This window comes from Gracilinanus agilis, chromosome 2 (assembly GCF_016433145.1).
Source record: "Gracilinanus agilis isolate LMUSP501 chromosome 2, AgileGrace, whole genome shotgun sequence".
Taxonomy (NCBI): Eukaryota; Metazoa; Chordata; class Mammalia; order Didelphimorphia; family Didelphidae; genus Gracilinanus; species Gracilinanus agilis.
The window spans coordinates 89,180,753-89,194,439 of NC_058131.1; the positions used below are offsets into that span (position 1 = coordinate 89,180,753).

Below are 13,687 nucleotides of genomic sequence, written 5' to 3' on the forward strand. Positions count from 1 at the left end.
TATATTCTGTGCCCTATATAAGAATAAACAGAGCCAGTGACCCATCCCCCATCCTTACACCTAATAGTACCCCTTCTCCAGCTCAGAACTCCTGAACAAAAATTATCAGCAATAGACCCTTGTAACAGTATGAGTCATTATAATCAACCTTTTAAGGGAAAACCAACCTCGCCTACATAGCAAATAATGTTCCTACCATGTCTCACACCTTATTAACAAGATAATAAAAGGTCTTCTAGATGGGTAGTGTCAAAACTCAAGGAGAAATGGGCCACTAAGCCATACATAAGGGTCTGCAGGCTTCATATTGACTTAGAAAACTACGAATTAACATTATGTTTTATTAAATTTTTATTTTAAGCATTTCCTCAAATCCATTTTAATCTAGAGTAGCCACACAGGAGTATTGCAAACAGCAGTGGCCATTAATAGACAACATCAATCTCAGGAACATAAGAAAGAAGCCTGGGGTAGGCAGCACTGGGAAAGGAGCTTAGTCGAGGAAAAACAAAAATGAACAGCACAACAGAAAAGACAGTAGTCTCTCCAAAAGGGAGATTGAAGATGGAGAATAAAGATTAAAAAAATCCTGGGCCTTCCCTTCCAAAGGATTGATTTCCGGATCTTAATGGTCTAGTCTATGTTTTGGTGAGTGATGCTAAATCTTTGCAGTTCACAGTGTTTCCTAACTGTAAAGTGGTGATAATGAGCAGGAATAGAATTAGAAACATCAGGATCTTGATACTATTCCGATGGTTTTGCTTCTAGAGTAGACATCATTTTCCATTACAGATCACAAAAATAAAAAAGGAAGATAAGAAGTCATTATCCTCTCAGGTGCCATTGTCAATACTGAAATTTTTCTCTGTATCACCAACCCTTTATTGTTTCGTGATTCACTAGCCAGAACATATACACAGTTCACTGCACACTGCACTACATTACACCATACTACAATACATTGGACTACAGTATATCACACTGTACTGTACTACATTATACTATACAACACTACACTAAATTATACTACATTGCACTACCACCATTTGCATGGGAAGAAGAGTTAGGAAGGACAAAGACTAATGCCAAATCTCTGTCCTTTTGTATACCTCTGCTGAAGGGCTGCCAGCTTCCATGGGAAGGACTTTCTTGTCTTTATCTAGAAACTCTGAATTACCACCAAGGCAGTTAGGGGATCCCATTTTTTCCACATTAAATGCACTTTTCACTTTCACCTTCCATCAGAGACATTGGTAAAATTCTTTTGTTGATCCTGAAGTTCAAAGGGAGAGCTTTCGATTAGTTGATCCTATCTTCTTCAGGGCCCAGACCATTTGGTCCGACCCATAGCTACTGACCATGAATCCAGGATAGATTCTTATCCAAAACATCCCTTAAGGTTTTATCATACACCAACCTTGAAGTTCACAAGCACACTAGAAAAACTTGTTAAAAATTTTCCACTCCTCAGGGTATATATACCTCATTATTGGTTTAATTACTACCAAGGTTCAGTTGAATATGTTTCTCTTATTGTAGAGCCAACAGTGAGCCAGGCAAAGTTGCATTCTTCAAGAATCAGGTCTACCTAGGTTGGTGATGGCAAACCTATGACATACGTGTCAGCAATGACACATGGCCACATGTGGCTGCATACAGAGAAGTATGAGGCTGCATGCCAAGGATGAAATATTTGATATAGTGTAGTGCACTATAGATGACAATTCTACCTATATTAATTTACCTATTTTGGTTTATGTAATACAGTTATATATTACAAGTATACATTTTTCTCATTTAAACTATAAATATCGTGAAATTATGGGTTTTTTCTTCTAAGTGACACACCTCCCAAGTTATGCTCGATTTTTTAGCGAATTTTGACACACCAAGCTCAAAAGGTTGCCTGTCACTGACCTAGATGAAGGCCTACTGGACTAATAGAGGAGGGAGAATATCAGGGCTGTAACTGGAAGCATCAGCTTCTGACAGTTCATGAGAGGCCCTACCACCTAAATGATCTAGGTGAACATGATATTGAATGTACTATTTCCTTTTAATAATAGAAGCCTCCTTTACATTACCCATTTTGCTAGAGGAACCATCTTGTATCATGCAACTCATAATAGGCAAACCTAAAAGGATGATAATAAGACACTCCACATTATCTATTCAGTAGCAAATAGGGCCCATCAATGGTCAAGAAATTGCTTTTCAAAAGTGCTAAAGAAAATTGCCTCTTATGAGAGATTATGGCTCTAGAAACCTAACAGTGTTTGGTTTGACCAACCCTAGGTGCCCAACAATGGCTGGTAGCTATGCCTTTCTGAATGAAGACCAATCACTTAATTTTTTTTGCTGCCATATCGGACTACTAACTTATTGAGCTTGTAGTCCACTAAAATCCATTCACCTGGATTGGAGTAAAGAAGGTGGAAAAGCAAGAAGCAACATAGCTCAGATTCCCCATCAAACTTCCTCCACAAATAATCTAGAAAATAATATTAGACTGAATCTTGATTGGAAAATCTAAGAAAAGAATCAGAGTGAATCATTTTGTTGACACAGAAGTGAAGCAGATACTGAGGATGGGCTATGTCCAGGAACACTGAAACCAGGTACCAGTACCCAAGGACTTAAGAGTATTAGACTACATCAGGGCACATAGCACCAGAGGATTCCTGAACTAGGGCAGGGTCAGGGAACAGGTACCATCTGGCAGCACTGTCACTGTTTAATTTCAGGACACATCCAGGGTAGACTGAAAAGAATCTCCATCTAGGACAGTGATGGCAAATCTTTTAGAGACCTTAGAGACTAAATACCCAAACTGCATGTGAACTCCTCCCTCCCCCAAACTTACCCCAGACAGGGGAAGGAGGATACACTCCTCCCACTGGGCTGCTAGGCAGAGGGGCAGGTCATGTGAAAAATGTCCTTGGGCATGTGTGGAGAGGGGGAAGGGAAACCTCCAGCATGCTCTGGCACACATGCTATAGGTTCGCCAAGACAGATCTAGAGGTATGGTCACAGGACCTAATTGTATATTGATCAAAGAGCAAGTTCAGAAGCAAACAGCTAAGGACATCTAGCCTCAGATACTTCCTAGCTGTGTGACCTTGAACAAGTCACTTAACCCCAATTGCCTACTCCTTGCTGCTGTTCTGTCTTAGAATTGATATTAAGACAGAAGGTAAGGGTTTTTTTTTTGTTTGTTTGTTTTTTTAGTACAGCTCTAATATAAAATCCAAAGTAAAGAACTAGGCTGGAAGAAAAGAATCCCACCATAAAGAATTCTTATAGTGACAGAGAAGGAAAGGCAAGACACAAACTCAAAAAGAATGACTCCAAAACAAAAACAAGCAATGCTTCAAAGAAAATTCCTAAGCAGAGGTCCAACTAGAATTCCTAGAAGATATAAAGAATTGGGGGTGAGGGAGAAGCTAAGAAAGTGACATATTTTTTAAAAAAACAAAAATGAGAACAGTAAAGAAAAAATAGGAAAAGAAATAAGAGCTATGAAAGAAAGATATGGAAAAAGAATTAGTAGCTTAGAGCAAAAAGAAAATCTTATCCATGAAATAACATCTCCCAAGATAGAATTGATCACAGAGAAGTAAATTACTTCATAAAACATCAAGAAATACCTAAAGTTCAAAAAATGGAAAGTGAAAAAGAAGAAAAGGTGAAATATCTCATAGTTTGGGGGGCAGTAGGGGTGGGATACTGTCCTGGAAAAAGATCTAGGAGAGACAATTTAAGTCCCATTGGACTCTCTGAAAGCCATACTAAGGAAAGAGACAAAAAAAAAAATCCTAAAAGAAAACTGTTTATATATCTTAGAACCAGAGGACAAAGTAGATCTGCCCATCCATGATTTCTCCATTTTGTACTTTTCTGTGAAGCTAATTATTTTATTACCCACATGCAAGACTTGTCCCTTTTGAATTTCATCTTCTTAAACATAGCTTAGTATTCTTATCTTAGATCTTTTTCAGTCTTGACTGTGTCATACTGTTAGCTGTTTCTTCTAGTGTGGTGTTACCTTCAAATATAATAAACTATATCTAAGTCTTTACCTAAGTTATTAATAAAAAATTTTAAGCAGAACAAAATCAACCACCACTTTCTCTGTCCAATCAATGCTGAATCCATCTATTGTATCATCCAATCCATATCTCTCCATCTCCACAGCTAAAATCTAGGCGCACTATATCCATCCCATTTCCTTCATCTTTTAGTTTAGTAATCCTGTCAAAAAAGGAAATGAAGTTAGTCTGACATGACCTATTCTTGATGAAGCCATGGGGAGTCTGTAATCATCATTTCCCTTTCTAGATGTTGGTCAACCATCTCTTTAATGATACTTTAAAATTTTCCCCAGGAATCAAAGTCAAACTCACTGGTATATAGTTTGTAGAACGTTCTCTTCCAAGTTTTGAAAAATCATCTTTTGTCCTCCAATATTATGGGCATCTCTCCCATTTTCCATTACTTTTAAAATATCATAGACAGCAGTGACATTTGCCAATTATTTCAGTATCTGGAGCTATGACTTATCTGGGATGGGTGACTTAAGTTTATCACTGGCAGCTAGGTGATTTTTTTGCTAATATCTTGGATATCAGTCTCATGTTATTTATTTTTGTTTTGTCATTTCTAATTTAAAGATCATTTCTTCTTTACAGAGAAAATGGAAATTAAAAAAAAAGAATTAACCTTTCTGTTGTCAGTTATTGTCTCATCTGCCCTAATTAGAGTAATGATGTTACTCCCTCTTTAGTGTACACTTCATTGACTCTATGAATGAATACCGACTCTTTTGCATTTCTAGCACATCACAACCTGACCTAACTTACCTGTCCAACTTTATTAATTCTCTTCACAAACTCTGTTTCTGGCTTTAGCCAAACTTGCCTTACTGCCATTCCTCAAATGTGAGATTCTTTGTGTTCTTTCTCTCTATTTGATTTTACATACATACATGAAATACAAGGCACCAAGGGAAATGGTCAGGAGCAGGAAGAAGCATGGCATAGTGGACAGAGAGCTATACTTGGAGCCAAAAAGACTTGTCTGTGTTCTTGCTTGGATTTAGATTTAGATCTTGCTTGATTCTTAGAAATCAATTAGTCCCAGCTGTGTGACCCTGAGCAAGTCACTTAACCCCCATTGCCTAGCCCTTACCATTCTTCTGCCTTTAGAACCAATATGGTTCTAAGACAGAAGGTAAGGGTTTAAAAAAAAAAAAAAGAATTCACTTAGCCTTTTAGTGCCCACACAACTCCCTCAAACTATAAGCTGCAAAAAAGATGCTGATCTATATTGTATTAGTATTTTCTATTGTGAGTTTACCACTGAAATCTCAAGTATAATAAATGTACATATAAATATATGTGTTTATCTGTGTACGTTATGTATACATAAAAATATAGATACTTTTTATATTTCCACATTGTCTCCCCCAACAGCATGTTAGCTTTTTGAGGGCAGGGACTTTAAGAAAAAAATTAATATTTTTTCTTAGATTATTATACATTTATTTTTTCCTCCTCCCCAGAAAAAATTTTAAAACTGTGCCCTTGAAACAAATATGCACAGTCAAGGAAAAAATCTGATATAAACCATGTCCAAAAATATCTCTCTTATTCTGCATATCTAGTCTATCACTTCTCTGTCAAAAGGTGGGGATAGTATTTTTTCATCATCTATCCTCTGGTATCCTGGTTGATCAGATTTCTTTAGTCTTTCAAAATTAGTAGATTTTATAATGTTATAAGACAGAAATTTTTAAATTTTTGTCCCTGTATCCCCAGCACCTGGCATATGGGAGGAACATAAATGCTTGTTGATTAATGACCTTTCTAAACATCAGTCTCCTTTCTGTTCCTCCTTCCACTCTGCTAGTTCAGGCCCTTTTTACTTTTTGATTATTGTAATCCCCTTATGGTCATCTCCCTGATTCCAGTGTGTTCTTCACACTGGTGTCAATGACACCTTTCACCTAGGCAGCAAAGAGTAGTAGAAAATGTTCAAACTTCAGGAAAATCTAGGTTCAAATTCCACCTGTGACATTTATTAGATATATGACTATAGGTTAGTTATGTATCCTCTCCAAATCTCAGTTTCTTCATCTGTAAAACAGTGATAATAACTATAGTATTTCCCTTACTAAGTTTTGGTGTGAGATTCAAGTGAAGTTTTCAGTGTTTCTTATATATCACAACGAGTAAGTAGTATATTAGTAAAGGCATTAAAGTACTCAGTATTTTGTTTCATTAAATTCCATTTTAACAAGCTGTGAAGGATCAGTAATTTCAAGCTCATATTCAAGTTTTATAAGAAATATATATTATATATTATACAAATATATATTATATAAAGAAATGCATTATTTTTTCATGTTGTTGCTGACAGTGCAATGTTAGGTGTGTATACTGTATTTAGAAATTGTAAAATCCTTTGTATGGGAGGAGAGGATTAAAAAAAGAATATTTTATAAGTTTCAAGACAGTCCTAGATGTGACTGTTACTTCAGTCATGTCTGAGTCTTATGTGACTCCTATAGTAATTAAGAGAGCCAGTAATCAAAGTTATGATGAGGGTGGGGGGGAGTCTATGAGGGTGTGACTCTCTTCTAGCTTTCCCCTCTTGCCGAATATACACTGGGAGACTTCAAGGGGGTATCACCCCGAAACTGGAAAGGAAATAGCAAAATTACTTGAAGAGAATGCTCAATCGAAAGGGGGAAAAGGGATCATAGCAGGAGACAAAATAGAAATAACAATGCAAACAGCTGAGTCACATACAGACACAGCAAAGAAAATAGAAGAATGGGCAATAGTACTAGCTATACCAATATTACCAATTATTGGATTTTCTTGACAAAGATCTTGTAGTTGTTTGACATTTCCTTCTCCAGTTTATTTCCTCAGAGATGAGGAAATTGAGGCAAATGGATTTAAGTGACTTGTCTTCAGTCACACAGCTGGATCAGTGTCCAAGTCCATATTTGAACTCAGAAAGAAGAATCTTTGAAAGAAGAATCTTTTTGTCTTTGTGCCCAGTGTGTCACCTAGGTTAGATTAGTTAAATAAAGTGTAGGCAGTCATAATATATCTTTACTAGCTTTACCTACAAGTTGGGGGCCTAAAGATTAACAGACAGATTTTTTGTTGGTGGTGGTGGTGGTACTATTTTCTAACTGACATAGTTAGAAAAACATTTGACTAATACTCAGAAAGCTTTGCTAGTGGCAGTACCACTTAGTCTATATCCTTGGGATAGTCATATAACTCCTCTAAGCCTCAGTTTCCTTTTCATCAAATCAAAAGATTATGTTAACTAACCCCCAACACTTCTTCCAGATTTGATGTTCTAGGATTCTAAAAACTGTGTTTGAACATAATATTGATGAAATTGTATTTCTCCTTTCTCTCCTCTCCCCCCACCCCCCCAAAAAGGAGGGGCATATGTATGTGGTTTGTAGTGGGAATGCTAAGGGGAGAAAATGATAATGCAAGCAGAGTTTGTATAATAATGGACTTCCTAGCCATTGACCTTGAGTTCATAGGAGCTATACAAGTATTTCATTCAAAATAGAAATGGACAAAACAACCCACAAATCATTTCACAGTATATTTTGGTAATCACTGAGAACATAAATAGTGGCCAAAGATAGAAATTTTACTATCTTTGAAGATGTCAAATTTTCTGAGCATGATTCCTTTCAGATGTTCTGGAGATGAAAGCAGAAATCATATGTGAACATACTATATAATACTCAGTAACCATCCTAGGAAGTTTGTTGTTACATTAAGAAGGGTTATTTTTCAAGGTATGAAAATAAATCACAATTGGAACAAATTAATTGGAATCCATTTACAAAAGACTAAGGTTTTACCAATCTTCAGATTTTCAAAAATTAATTTATCTGCTGTTTTTCTCGTGATTTTTATTTAGATGTAGTTTTTTAGAATTTATATTGAAGATACCTCTTTTCTCTTTAATATTTTAATAGATGATAGTATCTCTGCTACAAGTACTTCTGATGTCCAGGATCGACTCTGTGCTCTTGAGTTGCGAGTTCAGCAACAAGAAGATGAAATCACAGTTCTAAAGGCAGCTTTGGCTGATGTGTTAAGGCGTCTTACAATCTCTGAAGATAATGTGTCTGTGAAAAAAACAGCCTCAAGTAAAGGTAATTAAATATATTTTGAGTAGTAGGAATGTTTCATTTTTCAATTTATTCTAGTTTCCTTTGAAATGAGGCATCATATTTCTATATTATTTTTATCATTAGAATTGTACATGAAAAATATATTCCCTTTTAAGTCAGTAATAATAAAAATTCATTTTGAGGTTGTTTTGTTAGTTTTATGTGTTGAGAGAAACTCAATGAACCTTATTACCTATTCAAAATTTGTGATACTAAGTATTGTCAGCTTATGATAAAGATTTCTTAAACAATCTAGTTTAACAAATTAGTGGTAACTGATCTACAAATGAAAAATAAATATTCCAAGCCCTTTCAAAGTCTGTTGTATACTTTCCTCAAGCAGCAGCATAAAACTTTATCATAGGTACATCTGATCGGGAAAAGAAGTTGCTTTGAACTTATTTACAATGAAAGCATCAGGCAAATAGCTATTATAGAATTATAGATTTAGAACTGGAAGGAGCTTCAGTTCATCTTTTCCATTTTGCAAGGTGAAAAAACTAAGACCCAGAGAGGTTCAATAATCTGCCCAGCATCACAGAAATAATATGTAGTAGACTTGGGATTTGAGCTTGAGTCCTTGGCTCCAAATTCAGCCTTTTTCCTATCCATGACAGGCTACCTTTCTTCCTTATTTTCAGACTTTCTAGTTAAAATAACTCAATGAGTCATTTGAAGGGAGTGAGCTTGTATCAAATTCAAGAAAGGGGGGAAAAACACTTTTTTTTCCTTCTTGAATATGTATTTATGAAGAAAAACGTTTTTTTTATTTTGAACTAAGTGAATATCAAATGAAAATGACCATTTCTGTATACATAGTAGTCCAGAAAAAAAAGAATCGTAATTAAATTGTAGTTCTCTCTTATATACTGCTTGCTTTTCTTTCCAATTCAATTATAATGCCAAGGATAAAGTAATACAGCTAAAGTACCAGACACAAAACATATGGCAAAAGGATCACTGCAAGACATCCCAAAATCCATTTCCCATCAACAGCTCTACCACTACCCCTCTCCCAGAAAGCCCATCATCAGGAAAATTACCATCTCTGAGAATGCTTTGTCCTTGATAATTATACCTCATCAGAATCCTCATTTAGCCTTTGCCCCTTTGATTGGAAGCTTAGAGAATAGAGTAAAATACTCTTCCCAGATCCTACATATAAAGAGAGCTCAGATGGTTAGCTAACTCTTCATTTCCCATCATCTACACTCTTAGATTCCACTTCACCGTCATCTTGTCCCCAAGCTAGATGCCTTCTCTTTCCCTCTTTTAGCTTTTTTTTTGTATATTGTCTTCTTTCATTTGATTACCATCTCATTTTTTAAATTTTCTTATGCTCTTATTCATATATTTGAATATTTGTACTTCTCATTTAAAACCAAAATATAATTTACACATAGATTTTTTTAAACCCTTATCTTTCGTCTTAGTATTGGTTCTAAGGCAGAAGAGTGGTAAGGGCTAAGCAATGGAGATTATGTGATTTGCCCAATCACACAGTAGGAAATGTCTAAGGTCAGATTTGAACCCAGGGCCTCCTGTCTTTGGGCCTAGCTCTCAATCCACTGAGCCACTTAGCTGCTCCCAGTATGCATAGTTGTAAAATAATCTTCTATTACTACTGGCTACCCATTGCTACCAGGATAAAATACTAATGCCTCAAACAAGCATTTAAAAGCCTCTGCCATTTGACTGCAACCTGCTTTTCCAGATTTAGTTCATAATTGTTCTTTAAGAATTCTGTTCCAACAAAACTGGATTGCTACCTGTTCCTAAAATCAGGTTTTCCTTTCCTGCTTTCATGTATTTGTAAAGGGCATCCCCCACACTTGCAATATAATATCTTCTTATTTCTGTCTCCTTGAGATATCTAGGTAGTATACTGTCTTAAAGCACTGGCCCTGGAATCAGGAAGATCTAAATTCAAATCTAGCCTCCAATACTTACAAGCTATATGATCCTGTGCAAGTCAGTTGCCTTGACTATAAAATGTGGATAGTAATAGCACCTAATTCTCAGGAATGTTTTAAAAATCAGATGAAATAATACTTGCAAAATGCTTAGCATGGTGCCTGGCACACAGTAGTCACTTAATGCTTATTTCCTTTCTTTCTCCCCAAAGCATTTAAAAAATATCTCCTGTGATACTTAACTAAGGAAAAGTAAGGCAATCTCTGCCATCAAGGAGCTTATATCCTACTGAAAAAAAACATCACATTTGCAGAAAGTCAAAATACAAAATCTATGCAAAGTAGATCATTTCCAAAAGTGAAGATGGAGTATATGTTCTAGGTGTGGAGATAGCCTCAGCAAATGAGAAGTAGGAGGGAGGAGAGTATCATATATGGGAAATAGCAAATAGAAAAATGTTTCTGGAATGTAGGAAGTTACTGGAGAGAGTAATTTTCAGTAAACTTGGAAAGACAGGCTGGAATCAAAGTGCAAAGGACTTTAAAAAGACAGAAGAGTTTGTGTTTTTTCTTGAAGGCAAAAAGAAGCCCTTGGAGCTTTTGGAACTAGGGAATGATTTGATCAGATCTATATTTCTGGAGTATCAGTCTGGCAGTCACGTAGTAGATGGGTTGTAGAGAGAAGAGACTGAAAGCAGACCAGTTGTCAGGCTTTAACAATAGTCTAAGACAGCAGCTCTCAAAGTGAACTTCTTTTCAGAAGGTCTTTGAGGACAAAACTATTTCCATGAGAATATTTTTTTTTAAGTTTTATTTCTAATGCTGTAGATGTTGGCAGACATAACCACAGGTATTCTGGAGCCAGGCTGAACTGACTTGTGAAAGCTAATTGTTATATTTTTTAGTGTGAGCATTTACCCTTTAGAAATTGGTATAGAAACCACTAACCACCTTAGAAATGCTACAGATTAGGGCTTGACTTACTGTTTTGTTGATTGTCTAGATTTAAGAAAATGATAGAGAAAATGTGAAAAGTGCAAATTAAATATGAAAGTATGTATACTTTTTTTCCAAAAAGTCAGTTGCTAAACATTTACTAGCATACCACAGATGTAATACACCTGAACAAAAGCTCTTTGAGATCCTCTTTAATTTTTAAAAATTTAAAGGGGTCTTTCTTGAGAATAAAATGTTTGAAAACTGCTGGCATGGGAAATAAGTTGATAGTTGCTTGAACTAGGATAATGTCTATGTGAATGGAGAAAAAGGGGCAGACATGAGATATATTTTGGTAATAACTGACATCCATGACTCAGCTCAAGTTTTGTCCCCTTAACAAAACTTTTCCTGTTCCCCTTAGATGTTCCTCCTCCTCCTGGTTACTTTGTATTTAATTATCTTTTAGATCTCTTCACCAAAATGTAGCAGTGCAAGAAATGTTATTTTTGTACATTCAACTTCAGTGCCTACATTAGTGTCTTGTACATAGTATACATTTAATAAATATTTGTTAAAATGTTGAAATTCATATTAACAATTATCATTTGTAGAAAAACTAATATTTTAAAACTTAATCCTAGTTTTGAAACTTTTCACTCAAATTCGTGTAACATGGTATTGTGTGAAAATAGTGACCTGGTGTTTTTTGTGAGTTCTATTACTGACAGTTTTAAGTCCCTCTGTTAACTTGAAACCAATGCCTTAACTATTTTGTCTTTTAAGTGGAATAGATTATGAAGATGAATTCAAAACTGTTATGAATTTAGATAGACAATTCATTGGCGGGTCATGTGGCAAAAGAGAAGCTAGAAAGCCCATATGTTCCATTGATATCTACAGGATGTCTAAGGGAGCAATAAGAAGGAGCCTATTACATTAGCTGGTTTCTAAAATACATTAGGTTACTGAGAGAATAAGGACATAAGACACTGTATGAGAAAACACAGCCAAATTGTCATATATATCATCAGAAGGAATACTCCAAATGAAATCATAGATCCATTGAAGTATGAAATAGTGAAATTTTCCTTTGGTCAAAAAAAATGTATCTTTCTGAGATATCTCTTCCAACTTGATTTTGGAATTTCAAAAGTAATTCTTGTAGTTATGTACAGAATTCCATTAATGTGATCACTGGCAACCCTAGACTCCATTATCATGGAGCTTGTCTATATATAGAGGACTATAGAAAGTGACAAGAAAAAATGTTTAATGACTGTCAGCTCTTGGCATTTTGTATGTAAGTTTAAAAATAGACTAAGTATTGGGAATGACATTAGACAATATATTTGTGTTATGAATACTTGGAATAAGCATTGTTAGTATAAAATACTATCTGACTATATATTACGTTATAATTATAGAATTTCACAAAAACACTTTAAAATTAAGGAATTATTTGTAGATTTTTTTGTCTAATAAAAGCTTCTTTTGCTATAATTTAATTTAATGTGAACTTTTGAATCCAATTAAATTGTAATTTGTATTGTTCTATTTTACCCCATATGAGTTATTGACATTTAAATAATAATGCAAAGCAGTGGCATCAAACTCAAATAGAAACAAACATCTGAAGGCCATATATTTAGTTAGAAACCCCAAATTCACATTATCTTTGTTTTATTGTGGTTTAAAAAATTTTTTTGGTAAGACATTTACCAGTTATAGATATTTTTGAACCCTAACTTTCTGTCTTATAACCAATACTAAGTATAGGTTCCAAGATAGAAGAATGGTAAGTGCTGGGCAATTTAGATTAAGTGACTTGCCAGAGTCACACAACTAGACTGTCTCTGAGGCCAGATTTAAACTGAGGACCTCGCTTCATTAGGCCTGGATCTCTAGCCACTGAACTACCTAGCTGTTCCTTCCCAATTATGTTTTAATCTGATTCAGGCACATTTGGGAGTTTGTGGGTAAATTTGTCATATATGATATAAAAATGTACCAAAGGAGTTTTTATGTTGTTTTTTCTTTACAGTGTCCTTATTTGTACATTTCAGTGGCAGAACTCTTAAAATAGCTAGCCATTTATGATATTGGTGTTAAGGCACAAACCATTATGTCAGACTTTTACTAGGTAGTTATTGTGTACAATATGATTTGACCTTACATCTGCCTAAATGCATGATATTAACTATGTAATATTGGGATTGTAAGGTTCAATGTCATTTTATAGTAGCATCATTCTAATGATTTTTTTAAAACCCAGAAACAAACTTTAAACAGTTGCTTCTCCTTAATTATCCTGTTATATGCTATGTCTTTTAGCGTGCTAGCAACTTAAAAGCTAGGTGGCATAATGGTAATGGATAGAGTGCTGAGTCAGAAAAACCTGAGTTCAAATCCAGCTTTAGACATTTCCCAACTTTGTGATCCTGGGCAAGTCAACCTGTTTGCCTTGGTTTCCTCATTTGTAAAATGGGGGTGATAATAATAGCACCTACTTCCCAGAGTTGTGAAGATAAAATGAGATAATTGTAAAGGACTTAGCACAGTGCCTGGCACATGGTAGGGGCTACATAAATGTTAACTATTATTATTCTTTATTAGCTGA

At 35.1% G+C, this 13,687-nt stretch overlaps 1 protein-coding gene across 1 annotated transcript in view; it reads left to right on the forward strand.

The window, feature by feature from the left end:
* The window catches only part of EML4 (EMAP like 4), a 117,376-nt gene that overhangs the window by 14,174 nt on the left and 89,515 nt on the right, over positions 1-13,687 (forward strand). The window contains exon 2 of the mRNA XM_044663278.1: positions 8,021-8,200. Within this exon, the coding sequence (XP_044519213.1) occupies positions 8,021-8,200 (180 nt within the window). The remainder of the gene's footprint in view (positions 1-8,020; positions 8,201-13,687) is intronic.